This window comes from Lynx canadensis, chromosome C1 (assembly GCF_007474595.2).
Source record: "Lynx canadensis isolate LIC74 chromosome C1, mLynCan4.pri.v2, whole genome shotgun sequence".
In the NCBI taxonomy this organism is placed as follows: Eukaryota; Metazoa; Chordata; class Mammalia; order Carnivora; family Felidae; genus Lynx; species Lynx canadensis.
This window is the reverse complement of record NC_044310.1, coordinates 110,133,021-110,152,951: the sequence shown is the minus strand read 5'-3', so window position 1 is coordinate 110,152,951 and position 19,931 is coordinate 110,133,021. Positions and strand designations below refer to the sequence as shown.

The 19,931-nt window shown below is 39.3% G+C and overlaps 1 protein-coding gene and 1 pseudogene across 2 annotated transcripts in view; one reads left to right on the top strand and one right to left on the bottom strand.

Annotated features, from left to right (window-relative positions):
• UGGT1 (UDP-glucose glycoprotein glucosyltransferase 1) overlaps nt 1-19,931 on the top strand; it is a 112,698-nt gene that overhangs the window by 40,262 nt on the left and 52,505 nt on the right. For both annotated transcript variants that reach the window (XM_030324169.1, XM_030324168.1), the window contains exons 17-18: nt 2,822-2,953; nt 11,859-12,023. In XM_030324169.1, the coding sequence (XP_030180029.1) occupies nt 2,822-2,953; nt 11,859-12,023 (297 nt within the window). The remainder of the gene's footprint in view (nt 1-2,821; nt 2,954-11,858; nt 12,024-19,931) is intronic.
• LOC115522551 lies at nt 6,812-6,910 on the bottom strand (annotated as a pseudogene).

Genomic DNA, 19,931 nt, shown 5'->3' with positions numbered 1-19,931 from the left:
TAATTTTCTTAATCTAACTTCGTCTAAGAAATAGTATGAGTTAAGAGGATTTTATATTTCTGTGAAGAAGTATGATAAATTATTCTTGCAAACTTCATATTTTATATTTAAGGAGTTGCCTTTACTGATTCACCAGTGTTCATAATAGACTGCTGTGGTTTCAACTAAGATAGATTCCTTAGGAGCCCTACTAAGGTATCTTAGTCTTCTGACTTTTGGTAATTTGAAGTCACTAATTTTTTTTGGTAAATGTGATGTTCTTTGCTTGTTTAAAAAAATGTTTGCTTTTCCCCTCTAAGTTCTTTATGATAATTTAATATTCAAATCATAAATTCTAACTGTCTATTTTCTCTATTTTTTTTTTACCTTGGAAACTCTGAAATGCCCTGATTTTTATATATACTTAAGATAATTGCTCAAGTTCAAACAAGGAACTCTCTCATTTTTTTTCCTGGTTTTGAATATATAAAAAACTTACAAGTAACAATTGTTTTGCTTATAGGTTAGTAATAATTATTAGAAAACCATCTTTAAAGCATTTCACCTTTTTTTAACCTATAAACATGATGTCAGCATGCTATTTTTTATGTTTGTTGTTTAGAGATTCAGTCCAGAGCATTTTTTATTAAAATGTTCATATATTTATCTGACTATCATCTATTGAAGACTCACCATTTCCCAGGCCTGGTACTAGCTGCAAGGGATACAGAGAAGTGTAAGACTTCACCCCTGTCCTCAAAGCCCTTACGGTGTGGTGGGGGACACGACCACGCAGATGGTTTAAGCATAGCTCACCCTAGCAACACCAGGACTCCCTCCACTAGGGATGTCCTGGTTGTGGAGTGGGAAGTGGTCCTAGCTGAGTGCAGGAGGAAAAACAGGAGTGAGTTGAATGATGGCTGCAAATCGGAGGTAGTAATTCCCTGTTGTCAATTCCCTGGGGCTTGAGCAGAGCTGAAAGGGGAACCTAGCCACTGAGGCTACCAGGCCAGGCCATGAGTGTCCAGATTGCAGAGGATTAAACTCCAGATAAAAACGTTCTGGTGCATGTATGTACCATGGGTCTGACCAAGGGTAGAGAAAGTGGCAGGGATACTGGTTGGTGGGCTGTTGTTGGGATCTCTGAGAAGTGATAGCGAGGGGTGCTTAGCAGTGGGGCTACAGAGAAAGAAAAAGAAAGAAAGAAAGAAAGAGAAAAAGAGAAAGAAAGAACGAAAGAAAGAAGTTCAGAAGTTGTTGAGGATGTGTTTTAGCATCTGTTTTTTAAAATTGTGCCTCCCACCTCCCGCCAATATCTGTGTCTATGAAGGAAAGGATAATATGAGTTTTTATTTCTTTTTGTTTATTAAAAAAATTTTTTTTTTCAATGTTTATTTGTTTTTGGGACAGAAAGAGACAGAGCATGAACGGGGGAGGGGCAGAGAGAGAGGGAGACACAGAATCGGAAACAGGCTCCAGGCTCCGAGCCATCAGCCCAGAGCCTGACGCGGGGCTCGAACTCCCGGACCGCGAGATCGTGACCTGGCTGAAGTCGGACGCTTAACCGACTGCGCCACCCAGGCGCCCCTCTTTTTGTTTATTTTTAATTGCAACAACAAAAATTTTATGTTCATTGTAAATAATTTTTGAAAATATTATTAAAGTGAATCGATTTAAAATTTCTCTCTCTCCCCTCTCTAATCCTGTTCCTTAAAGGCAACCACTATTAAAAGGTTGTCTTATATCCTTCTAGGTGTTTAACTATATAAAGACATAGTTGTGTTGTTATTTGTTTTATATCTGCTTTTTTTTTTTAATTTTTTTTTCAACGTTTATTCATTTTTGGGACAGAGAGAGACAGAGCATGAACGGGGGAGGGGCAGAGAGAGAGGGAGACACAGAATCGGAAACAGGCTCCAGGCTCTGAGCCATCAGCCCAGAGCCCGACGCGGGGCTCGAACTCCCGGACCGCGAGATCGTGACCTGGCTGAAGTCGGACACTTAACCGACTGCGCCACCCAGGCGCCCCTATATCTGCTTTTTAAAAACAAGGATTTTTGCTGCATGTATTTTATAACTTATCCCCCTAAACATGATGGCCATAAGTTCTTATTTCAAGGATTATGTAAAGGTATTCAGATTAAAAAAAAAATTAACACATTAAAAATTTTTTTTAAAAAAAATTTTTTTTTTTTTCAACGTTTATTTATTTTTGGGACAGAGAGAGACAGAGCATGAACGGGGGAGGGGCATAGAGAGAGGGAGACACAGAATCAGAAACAGGCTCCGGGCTCTGAGCCATCAGCCCAGAGCCCGACGCGGGGCTCGAACTCATGGACCGCGAGATCGTGACCTGGCTGAAGTCGGACGCTTAACCGACTGCGCCACCCAGGCGCCCCAACACATTAAAAATTTTTTTAATGTGTAATTAATTTTGAGAGAGAGAGAGACAGAGCATGAGTGGGGGAGGGGCAGAGAAGGAGAGGGAGATACAGAATCCAAAGCAGGCTCCAGGCTCTGAGCTGTCAGCACAGAGTCCAATGTGGGGCTCGAACTCACAAAGTATGAGATCATGACCTGAGCCAAAGTCGGTTGCTTAACCAGCTGAGCCACTCTACATTTGGGCCTTTATGTATGAACTGATTGGATCATTTTAAGAATATATAGTTTCTAATATGAGAAGGCATCTTAAAGAAGTATATGAAAAAGGGATTGCTAATATGTTCCATATGACCTTTTAAGAAAAGTAGCCATGTTTCTCTATATTCAGAAATCTTTTGTAATAAACATTCTGAAATTTGGATTTAAAAGTGTGGGGGTTACCCGGTTTTTCTTTCTTCAGATCTATAACAAAGTAAGGACTGGAGAAAAAGTAAAAGTTGAACATGTGGTCAGTGTCCTGGAAAAGAAGTATCCGTATGTTGAAGTGAATAGCATTTTGGGGATTGACTCTGCTTATGATCAGAATCGGAAGGTAAGAACTGCTTTGGCACTTCTCATTGGACCACAATGCTATATTTTCCTTATCTCTTTTTTGGGGGGAATTGTAATTAAAAAAGGTAGTAAAAGTATTTAGGTACTTCTCATTTAACAGTTTAAAAACCAGGTCACTTGTCTGTGTTTGCAAATGAAGTTTATATTTCAATTTTGTAAAGATATAATTGATTTTTAGCTGGCATGTTAACTATTAAATTGAAAAACAAATTTCTTTTTCGCAGTGCAGTGGTAGTACTTTGTGATATATGTTCCACATAAAAGCTATTAGAAATATATAATGCATGCTTAGCAGGTTATGATGTATCCTATTGATGTGTATCATTTATTTAGTTGTTTAGGCTAAAGATAAAAATATATTTAGGAATACAATAAACAGAATGGCAAAGTGTGGTAATAAAGATATAGGGAAATATTTTAAATTTTTATTTAAAAATAATACTATTTCTTGTGAGACATGAAATACAGTAAAAGGACCTTTATCGCAAGCAGAAACAAGGTAGTCGGTTTATTGAAAATAAATGTGCAGGCAAGAAATCAAAATATATTTCTGAGATGTTTTATTTAAAAAAATTTTTTTTTAATGTTTATTTATTTTTGACAGAGAGAGAGAGAAACAAAGAGCGAGCAGGGGAGGGGCAGAAAGAGAGGGAGACAGAATCTGAAGCAGACTCCAGGCTCTGAGCTGTCAGCACAGAGCCCAATGCAGGGCTCGAACCCACGAACTGTGAGATCATGACCTGAGCCAAAGTTGGACACTTAACTGACTGAGCCACCCAGGCGCCCCTGAGATGTTTTGATTTAAAACAAAGTGTATTTATTTACCAACTTTTTTTTTTTTTTTTTTTTTTTACTTTTGACAAGGCCTTTGGTTCTTTTGTTTGGAGATCTGAGTTGTGATCCTTTTAGAAACTGTACTCATAATGAATTGTTTATACTTTCTTTTTCATCTGGGTACAGAATTCTTCTAGATTTTTATAATCTCCCTCCCAAGTCTTTTATAGTAGTCTTACCCACATCTAGTTTAGCATCACTTATTTTTAGCCTGTCATCTTTTTGAATTTCTAGTCATTTGATTTGTTTTCTTGAGGAGACCAGCTTTTTCTTTTTGTAATCATATTTTATTGGTTGCATAATATTGAATGATGTTATCTAACTGAGAAAAATATTTGGCTTGGGAACAGATATATCTGATCTTTGGTAAACATTTAGCCCAAATGAGGGGAGAAAAGTGTGTGCATTCTAGAGAGTAGCTCACTAGAGTTAGATGTCAGCGTGCTTTATTAGCTAGTATTTGTTGCTATTAACTTGGTTAGTTGAGTTTGGTTAAGAGATCTATTCTAAGTTGTTCCAGGTTTTAGAGGGATTGAACAAAACACTATTTAGCAAGAACTATGAGGCTTACGTAAAACATCTTATAGATATAGTGTCTGTTTTATGCAGGTAACAACTTTGATTGCATACAAAGACTCTACCCTTTTTTACTCCTTCCCCATTTGATTTTTTTTTAAGTTTATTTTTTTTTCGAGAGGCGGGGGAGGGGCAGAGACAGAGGGAGAGAGAGAGAATCCCAAGTAGGCACCATGCTTAGTGAGGAACCCCATGTGGGACTCGATCTCGTGAACTGTGAAATCATTTTCTGAGCCAAAATCAGGAGTTGGTTGCTCAGCTGACAGCCACCCAGGCACCCCTCCTGGTTTCTGTTTTTGATGCCACAGTTTATCTCTTTTTATGTTGTGTATTCCTTAACCAAGTATTATAGCTATCGTTATTCTTAATACTTTTGCCCTTTAACTTTTATATTAGAGTTATTAAGTGGTTAACCCAGCGGTTATTAGAATATTCTTTTTGGTTTGTTTGTTTTTGAGAGAGAGAACGTGAGCGTGAGCAGGGGAGAGAGGCAGAGAGAGAGGCAGGGGATCTGAAGCAGGCTTCTTGCTGACAGCAGAGAGCCCAATGTGGAGCTCGAACTCACTAACTGTGGGATCATGACCTGGGCCAAAGTCAGACGCTTAACCAACTGAGCCACCCAGGCGCCCATAGAATATTCTTAATTTGACTATATACCTACCTTTACCAGTGTGTTGTATATTTTTGTGTGTTTTTATGTCACTAGTTAATCATCTTTCATTTCAGCTTAAACAACTCCTTTCACCATGTCTTGTAAGACAGGTTTAGTGGTGCTGAAGTATCTCACCTTCTGTTTGGGAAAAGTCTTTACCTCTCCTTAATTTCTAAAGGATAACTCTGCCAGGTAGTGTGTTCTTGGTTAGCAGTATTTATCTTTCAGCACTTTGGTATCATCCCACTCTTTTGTGGTTGGGAAGGTTTCTTTTGAGAAATCTGCTCCGAGCCTTCCCTGGTAAGGGAAGCATGTTTTCTTTTGCTGCTTTCAAGATTCTATCTTTGTCTTTGATTTTTGACAGTTTTATTATTATGATGTATCTTGCAGAGGATTTCTTTAAGTTGATTTTATTTGGTGACCTATAAGCGTCATGAACTTGATCAAATCTTTCCCTAGATTTGGGGAGTTCTCAGCCATTATTTCTTTAAATAAGCTTTTTTTTTTTTTTAAAAGCTTTCTTCTTAATGTTTGTTTATTTTTTTTTTTGTTTTTTTTTTTTTAATTTTTTTCAACGTTTTTTTTTTTATTTATTTTTGGGACAGAGAGAGAGAGACAGAGCATGAACGGGGGAGGGGCAGAGAGAGAGGGAGCACAGAACCGGAAACAGGCTCCAGGCTCTGAGCCATCAGCCCAGAGCCTGACGCGGGGCTCGAACTCACGGACCGTGAGATCGTGACCTGGCTGAAGTCGGACGCTTAACCGACTGCGCCACCCAGGCGCCCCAATGTTTGTTTATTTTTGAGAGAGGGATAGAGCCTGAGCAGGGGAGAGGCAGAGAGGGAGACAGAGAATCCGAAGCAGACTTTTTGCTCTGAGCTGTTAGCACAGAGCCCAATGTGGGGCTTGAACTCACGAGCCATGAGATCATGACCTGAGCTGAAATCAAGCGTTGGATGCTTAACTGACTGAACCACCCAGGTACCCCTGATCTAGTCTGATACTGTTTTTGTTTTTTTTTTGCTTAAATTTTATTTATTTATTTTTATTATGAATAGAATTTATTGTCAAATTGGCTTACATATAACACCCAGTGCTCATCCCAACAACTGCCGTCCTCGATGCCCATCACCCATTTTCCCCTCTCCCCCACCCCCCTCACTCCCCCACCTACCCTCAGTTTGTTCTCTGTATTTAAGAGTCTCTTATGGTTTGCCTCCCTCTCTGTAACTATTTTTTCCTTTCCCTTCCCCCATGGTCTTCTGTTAAGTTTCTCAAGTTCCACATATGAGTGAAAACATGGTATCTGTCCTCTGACTGACTTATTTTACTCAGCATAATACTTTCCGGTTCCATCCATGTTGCTGCAGATGACATGGTTTCATTCTTTCTCATTGCCAGGTAGTATTCTGTTATGTATATAAACCACATCTTCTTTATCCATTCACCAGTTGATGGACATTTAGGCTCTTTCCATAATTTGGCTATTGTTGAAAGTGCTGCTATAAACATTGGGCATTGGGGTACATGTGCCTCTGTGCATCAGCGTTCCTGTATCCCTTGGGTAAATTCCTAGCAGTGCTATTGCTGGGTCATAGGGTAGATCTATTTTTAATTTTTTGAGGAACCTCCGCACTGTTTTCCAGAGCGGCTGCACCAGTTTGCATTTCCACCAATAGTGCAAAGGGTTCCTGTTTCTCCACATCCTCACCAGCATCTATAGTCTCCTGATTTGTTCATTTAAACTACTCTGACTGGTGTGAGGTGGTATCTCAGAAAAATCTGGAATGCATCACAAATTTGAGTGTCATCCTTGTGTAGGGCCATGCTAATCTCTGCATCGTTCCAATTTTAGTGTGTGCTGCCGAAGCGAGCACTGATCTATTCTGATATTAATGGTATTTCATTTTTCCTTTCATTTGTTGTATTCTTTGGCTCCAGAGTATCTGTTTGGTTCTTTTTTTATGATTTCTCTCTCTTCTTTTTTTTTAAATTTTTTTTAATGTTTATTTATTTTTGAGACAGAGACAGAGCATGAATGGGGGAGGGTCAGAGAGAGAGGGAGACACAGAATCCAAAGCAGGCTCCAGGCTCTGAGCTGTCAGCACAGAGCCCGACGTGGGGCTCGAACTCATGGACCGTGAGATCATGACCTGAGCTGAAGTCGGATGCTTAACCGACTAAGCCACCCAGGTGCCCCTGATTTCTGATTTCTCTCTCTTCTTGCTAAACTTGTGATTTTGTTTGTGGTTTTTTGTTGTTGTTGAATTATCTTCCTGTGTTTTCTTGTAGGTAATTGAATTTCCCTTTAAACAATTTTTTTGAATTCTTTATTGGGTAAATCACAAATATCTATTTCTTTGAAATTGGTTACTGAAAGATTATTGCAATCCTTTGATGCTATCACGCTTTCTTGATGTTCCTTGTAGTTTTGTGTTGCTTTCTTTGCATTTGAGATAGCAGTCATCTCCTGCAGTCTTTACTAACTGCCTTTGGGAGAGAAGTACTTTCTGTCAGACCTGCTAGGAATTCTGAGGCTTTCTTAGGCCATCTGTGGATACATATGCTCCATACTTGTTCTTTCTTGTACAGAATTCTTAAGCATGTGTGACTTCTCAATTCTACAGTGCCCAAGGCTGGGTGCTGACTGCCTTTCTTTTATTTTCCCCAGGGTGGCCCTAAAGCTCATGTATTTTGTCTGTCTCTGGCCCACGTGTTTGGGCTGGCTTTCTGTGCTTGCTCCCTAGCCATCTGGCAAAATTCACTCTTGCCAACACTGTCAGGAGCATACACATGGAGCTGGCTACAGGGGGAGGGTGAGTGTGGGTGAGGTGAGCCGAGTGCTGTGAGTGTCTGCCTGTAGCCATTTGGTGGGATCTGTGGATGAAGTGTCCACAGTAGCTCATGGGTGGCTTCTTGATGCGAGTCCGTGATAGAGTAATTGGGATCCATCCCCTTTATTTTTTTATTTTTGAATGTTTATTTATTTCTGAGAGAGAGACAGAGTGCGAGTGGGGGAGGAGCAGAGAGAGAGGGAGACACAAAATCTGAAGCAGGCTCCAAGCTCCAAGCTGTCAGCACAGAGCCTGATGCAGGGCTCAAACCCATGAAGCATGAGATCTGAGCCAAAGGTGGACGCTTAACCGACTGAGTCATCCAGGCGCCCTAGGATCCATCCCCTTTAAATGCTTTCTGAGAGTACTGTCTGCAGCCCTCCCCCAGTGTCTTTCTACTCTCAGTCACGCAGCTCACAATTGAGTACTCTCGATGGGGTGAGAGAGAAATGAGCCTCTTTGGCAATGTCCCATATAGCTGGGGAAGTTGAGTGTTTGCTCACTTGTTCTGTTACCCCTACAGGAGAAATCATGGGCCCAGTAGATCTCTCTTGCTCCTTTGGCGGAGGGTGGATCTTCTTCTCCAGTGCATCCAATCTCATTTTTTTTTTTCTCGAGTGGTGTATTGGAACTTCTGTGCTGGAAACCTGGACTTACACAAAGACTGTCTTGTCTGAAGGTGATTGTTTAAGACAGTTTTTTCTAGGGCTCCTCACACTATGGCTGGGAGAAGGTGGAGCCAGTTAATGAACCAACGTAGGGTCCACAGCTAGGGTTGAAGTCTGTATACCTGTTACCTGATGCTCAGGTGGGTGAGCCTTCTTCTGGTTTCCTTGGCATATGGTGCTGGATTCCAAGGCTTCCACAAAGGCACTTTCGTTGTGGATAGATACCAAATTGTTGTTCAGGATTGGGGGCCACCAATGAGGGATGTCCTGTTCAGCCACAATACTGATGTCACTTCTGCTTTAGTGTTCAGTCCCCTTGTTTTAAGGTGTCTCAGGCCAGGTTTTGGGTTGCAACTGGTCATGAGATCTACTGAGGGCTGAAGAGCATCCCATTGTTGTATTGCATTCTTCCGTTCACTCAGTTGCCTTATGTGGTTTTTAAAATCAAATAAAACTGATGTGGTACCCAGTGATTTTCCAGATAGACACAAACAGCAAGAGTAGCACTCTGTAAAAAAAGAATAGGTGAAATAAAAGAAGGACCACTTTGGTAATACCAAAGAATTGAGGGAGTTCATGAAGTTTTCTCCTATTTTACATTTGGAAAATGTCTAGCTTTATTATTTTTTTTCCCTTAGAGAAATGCTGGATTTTCTCCCAATGTGCTTGCTTGCTTTTTACCACGTTAACATTAGATCTTATGTTGTTTTTTTAAAAAATTTGTCTTTAATGTTTTATTTATTTTTGAGAGAGCACAAGTGGGGAGGGTCAGAGAGGGGAATAGAGGATCCAAAGCAGGCTCTGTGCTGACAGCAGAGAGCCTGATGTGGGCCTTGAACTCATGAACCACGAGATCATAACCTGAGCCGAAGTTGGATGCTCAACCAACTGAGCCACTCAGGTGCCTCCAAATTTTTTAATTCAAGTGTAATTAACATACAGTATTATATTAGCTTCAGGTGTACAATATAATGGTTCAACAATTCTATACATTACTTGGCGCTCATCATAAGTGATTCTGTTCACCCATCCCCCCACCTGGAAAACGTTTCACTTTAATTTTCTCTCATCCTACGAAAAAGCAGTATATAATTGTCTTTTTATTGTGGATGATTGTATTTTCTTGAAAAATATTAGACATATTGGGAAAAAGGATATTTTTCACATGTGTTGAAATCTTGATTTTACTGAGGAGTCAAATAAATGTATAACAGACCTAGCTCCTCAGTAATTTCCTTAGACTTGGTTCTTTTCCAAGAAAATAACTGATTAGAGGCCCTTCCCATGTAAGCAGATCATCTTCTTTGTATTTATGCCTCTTAATTTCCCAGCTGCTTGGGTAAACATATACTTTCATGACAGGGATGTTGTGAGATTCCCAGAAGTCCTAAGAATCTAATGATTAATAAGATTTTCAAAAGTGTAGGAGTTGTACCTCTGCATATGAAAAAACCCAAGAGAAGTTTCTTTTGAAAGTTTTTTAAAGGAGGAATGATTTCATTTAGCAGTTGTTACTACACTTATAAATTTCTGTATCTTTTGTTATAAATCTGAAGCTATGATATCCTCTGTGTATTTGAAAGTTGTAATTATTTTTAAAACTAGGCAGTACAATTAAAGTAGAATTTATAAACTGAAGATAAGATAGTCTATAGGTGTATATTTGTATCTTTCAAGCTAGTAAGATAGTGATATTTAATTTCTACCTTATACATAAAGACGTTTTGCATTTGGCATGTTAACTCTGGGTCCTTATTAATCTGTTACCATTTGAATAGCTCATTCATAAGACCTTACCTGTAATTATTAAGGTTTTAAAATTATTTATAATTAACATTTTTAGTTATTGATAGAACTTCTCATATGTATTTTTTTAAGTTTGGCTTTTTGGTAATTAGGCTACATTCTGTTATTTGGTCTGGTAAGTTATTTATGCTTTGCAGGAAAGAAGGTATATAGTCAAAACATGTCCCTCTCCTGATTTTCACTTAGTTGCCATTTCCAGAGAAAACCAGTGTCACTTATTGTCGCTTAGAGTTATAATGTGGGTGTTGTTTTGTTTTGTTTTGTTTTGTTGGGGGGATTATTTTCAAAACTCAGAGTATATTAGAATTGAGTTTTTGATGAATATCTTCGAAATAGTTGAGACATCAAAGAACAGAATTAACATGGTAAGAATTTTGTAAGTGTAAATTTTAAAAGTTTATACTATGGTAGATAGAAATGTCAGAAATGAACCTAGAAGGCCTTTCTCCTTGTGCCATATCAGAGTCCATCTGGTAAGTCTGTCCCATCAGATACTACTGTGGCCAGATCTGATTAGAAACTAACCAGTCTGTTGCTGCTGCTGATTACCAGTTATCCAGCTGAAGTACTTTTCTATTTGTGATATCTACAATAGAGGCTATATATAATTCTACTATTTTCAGAAAGTATCAGTTAAAAGATGTCTAACAAGAATGTTTTAAGGAATGCTTTTTACATCTTGCGTAGTAATGTGGGTTTTACTCTGGCCAGCTAGTCTTGGGTCTGTGGTTGATATCTAGGGGGAATGAACCTATATTGACAATCAGAGAAGACTCTTCATTGTAGGCTTGTTTGCCTTTTTGTTGGCCTGGCATTTCCCCGGAAAGGAACCTCTTTTGTCTTAGAAGAAGATGAGGTTTAGTATATTATGGAGCAATTTTTAAGCACTGTCTTCCCATCAGCCTTGTTTTTTAAAAGTGTAATTTCTTTGTTAATGACACGGATCCTCTTTAATTTAGATTGGAGTGTAAATATTTCATCTCAGGCTGTCTGCACAGGAGCACTCATAATTTACAGCAGTCTGTCATTGTGCTGCGCATTATGTAGCCTCTAGCCACATGTGGCTTTTTTTTTCTCACATGTGGCTTTTAAAATGGAAATTAATTAATTTTAGGTGCTCAGTAGTTACATGTGGTTAGTGGCTACTGCTTTGGATAGCCAAGATACAGTGTCTCCATCGTTGTTAAAGGGTGTGTTTTTACAATCTTAGCTATAGTATATGTAATTAAGGTTTGGTAGCCTGGACAGCTTCAAAGTACCCTCACCCCCAAATCACTTTCTAATTGGCAAGGTTTTGTGGTTTTACAAAAACTCAATAATTCAATTCCAGATTACCCAGTAGGATATTAACTATGTCACTTCTGACATTTTTAAAATATTTTTAGTTATTTCTTGGTAACTATATTTCTGTTGATTTTGCTTTTTTTGTTAGCACACGTATGTATGAAAAATATGCTTTGTTCTGTTTGTCTCACAAAGGACAAAACACGTTGTTTGTGGTCCCTTGTGTTTCAGGAAGCGAGAGGCTACTATGAGCAGACTGGGGTTGGTCCACTGCCTGTTGTTCTGTTCAACGGAATGCCCTTTGAAAAGGAACAGCTAGATCCTGATGAGTTGGAAACCATCACAATGCACAAAATCCTGGAGACCACAACCTTTTTCCAGAGAGCAGTATACTTGGTGAGTGGTATTTCAAGGCTGATTTTGAAAGAGAATGGTTTGCTTATGTTTTTGTAGTCTCTGTAGTAAGCAAGAACATTCTGTAAGTATTACTGTTTTTCATACACCACTTATAGTTGGTTTGTAGACTCCCATCAAGTTCTGCTATATTGAGAATATTCATGAGACTTTGTGCATTGTATTTGAAACAGCTAAGTTTATTGTTTTCAAGATTAAATGTTTAAATGTTTGTTTAAAACATTTTAAAGTAGTTAGCATTTCTAAGAGACATTTGTTTTACTTGTAAGGAATTTTGACTTAGGAAAGACTCAAATATTTATATACACATACACACGTTTACTGCTGAGACGGGTAATTCACGTGCCATAAAACTCGATCTTTTAAAGTGGAAAGTTCAGTGTTTTTAGTGTATACATAGAGTTTATGCAACTGTCACCTCTGTCTAATGTTAGAACATTATTACCACCCCTCGAAAATCCAACACACTGTAGCATTCACTCTCCCAATTTCCCCTACAGTAGCCCCTGGCAACCACAAATCTATTTGCTTTATGGATTTGCCTATTTGAGACATTTAATATAAATGGAATCATTGAATATGTGGTCTTATATGTCTGATTTCTTTCACTTAGCATAATGTTTTTAAGGTTTATCCCTGTTGGAGCATGTATCAGTACTTCATTTCTTTTTATGGCCAAATAATAGTTCCTAGAATGGATGTACCACTTTTTAAAAATCCATTCATCAGTTGATGTATATTTAGGTTTCCATTTTTTGGCTACTGTGAATAATGCTGCCGTAGACAATCAAACACAAGTTTTTGTGTAGACGTGTTCTTATTTGTCTTGTGTGTCCATTCTACGTAGAAGTGGAATTGCCTATTTATGTAGTAATTCTGTTTTCAACAGTTTGAGGAACTGCTCGACTGTTTTCCAAAGGGGCAGCACCAAAGCATTATACTTTGCTACCAACAATGTGTGCAGGTTCTATCTACTTTTTCCACATTCTAGCCAACAATCGATACTGTGTGTTTCTTTGATTATATCCTAATGGGTATGAAGTGGTATTGCATTGTGGTTTTGACTTGCATTACTCAAACATGAATAAGGTTGAGCTTTGTTTCCCATGTTTATTGAGCACTTATATCTTTTTTGGAGAAATGTCTATTAAAATTATTTGCCTGTGTTTAATTGGGCTACTTGTTTTGTTACTGTTATGAGTTCTGTATGTGTTCTGGGTACCAATCCCTTATATATAGGATTTACCAATATTTTCTGTAATTTCATGGTTTGTCTTTTCACTTTCTTGGTGGTGTCTTCTAAAGCACAGATGTTTTAAATTTTGATTAGGTCCAATTTGTTTTTTTTTCTTTTGTTCCTTGTGCTGTTTGTGCCGTATGTACAAAATTATTGCTTAATTCTAGGCCTCGAAGATTTATGCCTGTGTTTCTTCTGTTTTATAGTTTTTCCTCTTAAATTTAGTTCTTGGATGTATTTTCAGTTAGTTTTTTTATATGGTGTGAGGTAGGAGTCCACTTTTTTTTTTTTTATCCTATCCAATTTGGCATGCAACTGGATGTCTTTTGGGATGATATTCAGTTGTCCCAATACTATTTATTGAAAAGAATACTCTTCTCCCATTAAATTGTCATGGCACCCTTGTCAAAAATAAATTGAACATTAATGTATATGTTTATTTATTTTATTATATTTTTTTAGAAAGAAAGTGCATGAACAGGGGAGAGGGGCAGAGGGAGAGAGAAGCTTAAGCAGGCTCCACACTGAGTGTGGAGCCCAATGCAGGGCTTGATTACATGACCCTGGGATCATGACCTGAGCCGAAATCAAGAGTCAGGTGCTCAACCGAGTCAGCCAGGTGCTCCAATGTATAGATTTATTTTTGAACTGTCTTGTTTTCCATTCATCTATATATTTGTTCTTCTGTAAATACCTCACGGTCTTTTTTTTTTTCCCCCCTCACAGTCCTGACTACCATTGTAATCAAGTATGAACTTTCCAACTTTGGGTTTTTCTTGCTCTTTTTTACTTTTTTAAAAGATTATTTGGCTTGTCTGTGTCCCCTTCATTTTTTTTATGAATTGTAGGAGTAGCTTGTCAGTATCTGCCAAAAGGGACCGTTTGGTTTTGATAAGAATTGCATTGAATCTGTAGATCAGTTTGAGGAGTATTGACATCTTGGCAATATTGAATTTTCTAACCCATGAACCCAGGATGTATTTCCATTTATTTAGGTCTTGTTATTCTTTCAGTGATGTTTTGTAGTTTCCAATGAAGGAGTCTACACTTTTTTCATTATTTTGTCCTTTTGATGCTATAAGTGGAATTATTTCCTTAATTTAATATTTTTAAAACTTTTAAAATGTTTATTTTGAGTGAGAGGGAGGTGGGAGGGAGACACTTTGTGAGTTGGGGAGAGGCAGAGAGAGAGGAGAGAGAATCCCAGGCAGGCTTCACACTCTCAGCATAGAGTCAAATGTGGGGCTCAAAATCATAGAACTATGAGATCATGATACATGCTGAAATCAGGAGTTGGATGCTTAACCGACTGAGCCACCCAGGTGCCCCCTTAATTTTTGGATCATTCATTGATAGTGAATAGAAATACAATTGATTTTTGTATATTGATCTTATATGCTGCAATCTTGTTGAACTCATTTTATTCTAATAGCCTTTTTTTTTTTGAAACTTTCTATGTGGAAAATATTGTCATCTTACAGATGATGACAAAAGCATGTCATCTAACATAGTATTGATTCTTCCTTTTCAATCAGGATGTCTTTCTCTTCTCCTTCTGCTCCTCCTCCTCCTGCTCTTCCTCCTCCTCCTCCTCCTCCTCTTCTCTTTCTCTTCCTCCTTCTCTTTCTCCTCCTCCTTCTCTTTCTCCTCCTCCTCCTTTTTCTCTTCCTTCTCCTCCTTCTCCTCCTCTTCCCCCTCCTCCTCCTCCTTCTGCTTCTCATCCTCCTGCTTCTTCTCTTCCTCCCTCTCCTTCTCCTCCTCCTTCTCCTCCCCCCTCCTCCTCTCCCTTCTCCTCGTCCTCCCCCTCCTCGTCCTCCCCCCTCCTCCTCCTCTCCCTCCTTCCTCCTTCTCCTCTTCTCCTCCTCCTCCTCCTCTTCTCTTTCTCCTTCTTTTTCTCCTCCTCCTTGTCTTTCTCCTCCTCCTTGTCTTTCTCCTCCTCCTTGTCTTTCTCCTCCTTCTCCTCTTCTTCCTCCTCCTCCTCCCCCTCCTCCTCCTGCTTCTTCTCTTCCTCCCTCTCCTCCCCCTCCTCCTCCTTCTCCTCCCCCCTCCTTCTCCTTCTTTTCTTCCTCCTCCTCCTCATCCTCTTCCTCCTCCTTCTCCTTCTCCCCCTCCTCCTCCTCTCCCTCCTCCTCCTTTTCCTCCCCCCTCCTCCTCCTTCTCTTCTTCCTCTTCCTCCTCATCCTCTTCCTCCTCCTTCTTCTTCTCCCCCTCCTCTTCCTCCTCTCCCTCCTCCTCCTTCTCCTCCCCCTCCTCCTCCTCTTCCTCCTCCTCCTTCTCCTCCCCCTCCTCTTCCTCCTCCTCCCCCTCGTTCCTCCTTCTCCTCCTTCTCCCCCCTCCTCCTCCTCCTTCTCCTCTTCTTCCTCCTCCTCCTCTTCCTCCTCCTCTTCCTCCTCCTCTTCCTCCTCCTCCTCTTCCTTCTCCTCCTCCTCCTCCTCCTTCTTCTCTTCCTCCTCCTCCTCCCCCTCCCCCTCCCCCTCCTTCCTCCTTCTCCTCCTCCTCCTTCTCCTCTTCCTTCTCCTCCTCCTCCTCTTTCTCTTTCTCCTTCTCCTCTTCCTCCTCCTCCTCCTCCTTCTCCTCCTTTTCTTCTCTCTTCTTCCTCCTCCTCCTCCTCCTCCTCCTTCTCCTCTTCTCTTCTCTTCCTCCTCCTCCTCCTCCTCCTCCTCCTCCTTCTCCTCCTTCTTTTCTTCTCTTCTCTTCCTCCTCCTCCTCCTCCTTCTCCTCTTCCTCCTTCTGTGTAATTGCCTGGCTAGAACTTCCTAGTAGGATACTGAATAAAAGTACTGTAAATGGACAACCTTGTTTTCTTCCTGATGTTAGGGGGGAAAGCTTTACTTTTTCACCTGTAAGTATATTAGCCATGGGTTTTTGTGGATTCCCTTTGTCAGTTCATGGAAGTTTTCTTCTGTTCTTTGTTTATTGAATTTTTTTAATCATCAAAGTGTGTTAGATTTTTGTCAAATTCTTTTTCTGTGGTGATCCTGTGGTTTTGTCCTTTATCTGTTGATATGATATATTATGATTTTTATGTAATGTTTTTATAGTTTTTTTTTTTTAATGTTTAATTTCTGGGAGAGACAGAGACAGAGTGTGAGTGGGGTAGGGGCAGAGAGAGAGGGAGACTCAGAATCTGAAGCATGCTCCAGGCTCTGAGCTGGCAGCACAGAGCCTGTCGCAGAGCTTGAACTTGAAAACTGTAAGATTGTGACTTGAGCTGAAGTCTGTCACTCAATTGACTGAGCCACCCAGGCACCCCTATAGTTGTTAAATTTTTTATACCAACTTAATTTCACTAGTGTACCAAGTCCTTGCTCTTACATAGCTCTGTTTATTCCCCACATTATGTTGTTATTGTCATACAAATTATATCTTTATTATATGCCCATCAGTATCAGTTTATAAGCGTTGCCTTTTATTGTTGTCGCATAAGTGAAATAGAAAAAAGAGTTACAAACAAAAATACATTCAGACCCTTTTTATATTTACCTATATAGTTACGTTTACTTGTACTTTTTTTTTTTTTTTTTTTTTTTTGGTAGGGATTCAGTTTATTATCTTGTGTGCCTTTTCATTTTCAGGGAATCTCCTTACTGTTTATTTTGGGTTACATATGCCAGTGAAAAATTCTTTGTTTTTGTTTTTCTGGGAATGTGTTTGTTTATCCTTCACTTTTGAGTGATAGTTTGCCTGGATATGGAATTCTTGGTTGACTGTCTTTTCCTTTTAGCACTTTTAATATGTCATTCCATTGCCATTTGATCTCTGGGTTCTCTTGGAAATTAGCTGTTAATCTCATGAGGTTAAGAGTCTCTTTTCTGTTTTCAGGATCCTTTCTTTGTGTTTCACTTTTGACATGTCATTAATTATGTCTAGGTATGGAACTATGAGTTTTCCTACTGGAGTACATTACATTTCTTAAATATCAAAATTAGGAGCTTTCCAGTCATTATTTCTTCTAGTAGTATTTCTGCCTGTAATGACTTCTGACACCAAACTACTCAGAGTTAGGCCAAATTTGACAGTTTAAGGACACAATTTCCCACAAGCATGCCCTCACTTCAGACAGACAGTGGGCACAAGTTTGGGGGTCCCCCGGTCACCCTTAATAAGTATGAACTGGATAAAAATGCAGGGACACATAATATCCTCCTCAGTTTTGGTAATTTGCTAGAAGAGCTTACAGAGCTCAGGATAATGCTATGCTTACAATTTGTGTTACGATGATACAGTAATGCAAATGTGAACCAGCCAAAGGGTGAGGTGCATAGGACAAGGTTTGGGAAGGTTCCAAACAAAGATTGTGTTATCTTCTCCCCACGAAGTCAGGATACATTATCCTTCCTGTTCATTGGTGTGTGGTAACGCATGGGGTATGGCCAGCCAAGGAAGCTCAGCCCAGTTTTGGTGTCCAGAGTTTTTACTGGGGCTTCCTATGTAGCCATGATTGATTGTCATTGGCTATGTAATTGAATTCCATCTCTAGCCCCTCTTTGCTGTTGCCGGAGTTCAGACTGATACTATAGCCCCAAACCTCTAATTGCATGGTTGGTCTTTCTGGCTTGGGCAGCCTTCATTGAATTGTTTCGTTAGTGTGAACTGTTGAAAGGCCCACCATGAGTCACCTTATTAGTATAAACTGTATGGTCTGAGGGGCCTACCATGAGTAACAAAGATGCCACTCCTATTACTCAGGAAACTCCAGGATTAAGAGATTACTTTAACAAGGGAGCCAGACAAATTCTTTATTACACAACTGTCTCTTTCTTCCTTCTTCTCCTTCTGGACAGATATGTATATTGATACTCTGTAGCATCCCACAAGTCTCTTCCTTTCTGTTGCTTAGACTGGGTAATCTCAGTTGACATATCTTCAAGTTTACTGAGGTGTTTTTTTTTCCCTGTCAGCTAAAATCTGCTATTGAGTCCTTCTAGTGGATATTTAATTTCAGTTATTGTATGTTTAAGTCTGGTTTTTCTATTTGGTCCGTTTCCATAATTTCTTTCTCTTTATTTTTTATTTTTTTTTATTTTTTTTTTTAATTTTTTTTCAACGTTTATTTATTTTTGGGACAGAGAGAGACACAGCATGAACGGGGGAGGGGCAGAGAGAGAGGGAGACACAGACTCGGAAACAGGCTCCAGGCTCTGAGCCATCAGCCCAGAGCCTGACGCGGGGCTCGAACTCCCAGACTGCAAGATCGTGACCTGGCTGAAGTCGGACGCTTAACCGACTGCGCCACCCAGGCACCCCTCTTTCTCTTTAATAAAGAGACTCTGGTGAGTCGTAAGTCCCAAAGTTTCCTTTAGTTTGTGAGACAGGATTTCCTTTAGTTTTTTGGATATATTTAAAATAGCTGATTTAAAGTCTTTGTGGAGTAAGTCCAATACTTGGGCTATTTTAGGAACTATATATACTAACTGTTCTTTTCCTTAGTGTGGGCCATATAGTCATTTTTTTTTGTATGTCTTTTAAATTTTTGTTGATAACTGGGCATTTTCATTAATATAATGTGACACTTCTAGAAATCAGGGTCTCTGCCTTACCAGGGTCTGTTGTTGGAGTGGTTGTTTTGTGACTTTCCCGTGCTAATTCTTTAAAGTCTGTATTCTTTGTCCCATGTAGCGTAAGTCTCTGCTTGTTAACTTATTGGTCAGCTAATGAATAAACAGAGATTTTCTTAAATTCGAGAGTCTAAGAAAGTCTCCTGTTTTTCCCCAGGAGTGTTTGTATACATGTTGGGGTGCTCCTTGAGCCTTCCCTAGGCAGTTTACAACTCTGCCGTAGCCTTCAGTTCTTGCTTGAACAGTGTCAGGTTAGTCAGAAGTGAGAACGTTAGGGACTTCTAAGATTTTTCTTGAGCTTAAACACATCCCTGGACACTGTGCATGTGGCCTTTTAGATTCCAAGGAATATGTGAGAGCCTTTCAAAACCTGTTATGGACATCTCATTCCCAAGCTTTTTCTTTTATGTTTTTGCCACTTCATGTGAGCCCAATGTTTGTCACCACTTCAAGCAACTGAGATATTAAACAATTGCTCCTGATTCTTTTGACAAAGATACCTAGGAAAAAGCTGTTGGCACAGTATGATCTAATTCAGTTCAACTGGAGAGAGCACCTGGGAATATTCCTAGTCTGCTGGTATTTACATTTATTTCAGAGTTACTGGTTTTCAAGACTCCTGTGTAGCTGGGAGAGGTAGATAGCAATAGGGCAAGTTAAAGTGTCTTGAAGGTTATTTTTGCTACCAGGATTTAGCCATATTTTGAATAAAAGTATTTGGAATTTTGCAAGCCTTTGGTTAATTTCCAGAGTTTTGAAAAAAATTGATGATTTTTTTCTAGTGTCCTTGATGATTTTTTTGTTTTTTGTTTTTTGAGGAGGGGCTTTCAGAGATCATCACTCTATCATTCTGCTGAATGTCACTCTCACATACAGTATTTTTATCGTAGTAAAATATATAAAGCATAAAAGTTTATCATTTTAACCACTTTAAATTATGCATAGAGGTATAATAAGTACATTCAGTATTATGCAGTATTTACCAGTATCCATCACCAGAATATTTGATCATCTCAAACAGCAACCGTTTACCCATTAAATAATAATTCCTCATTGCTGGCTTCTGTCACATAGAATATTTGTCATTTTTGTGTC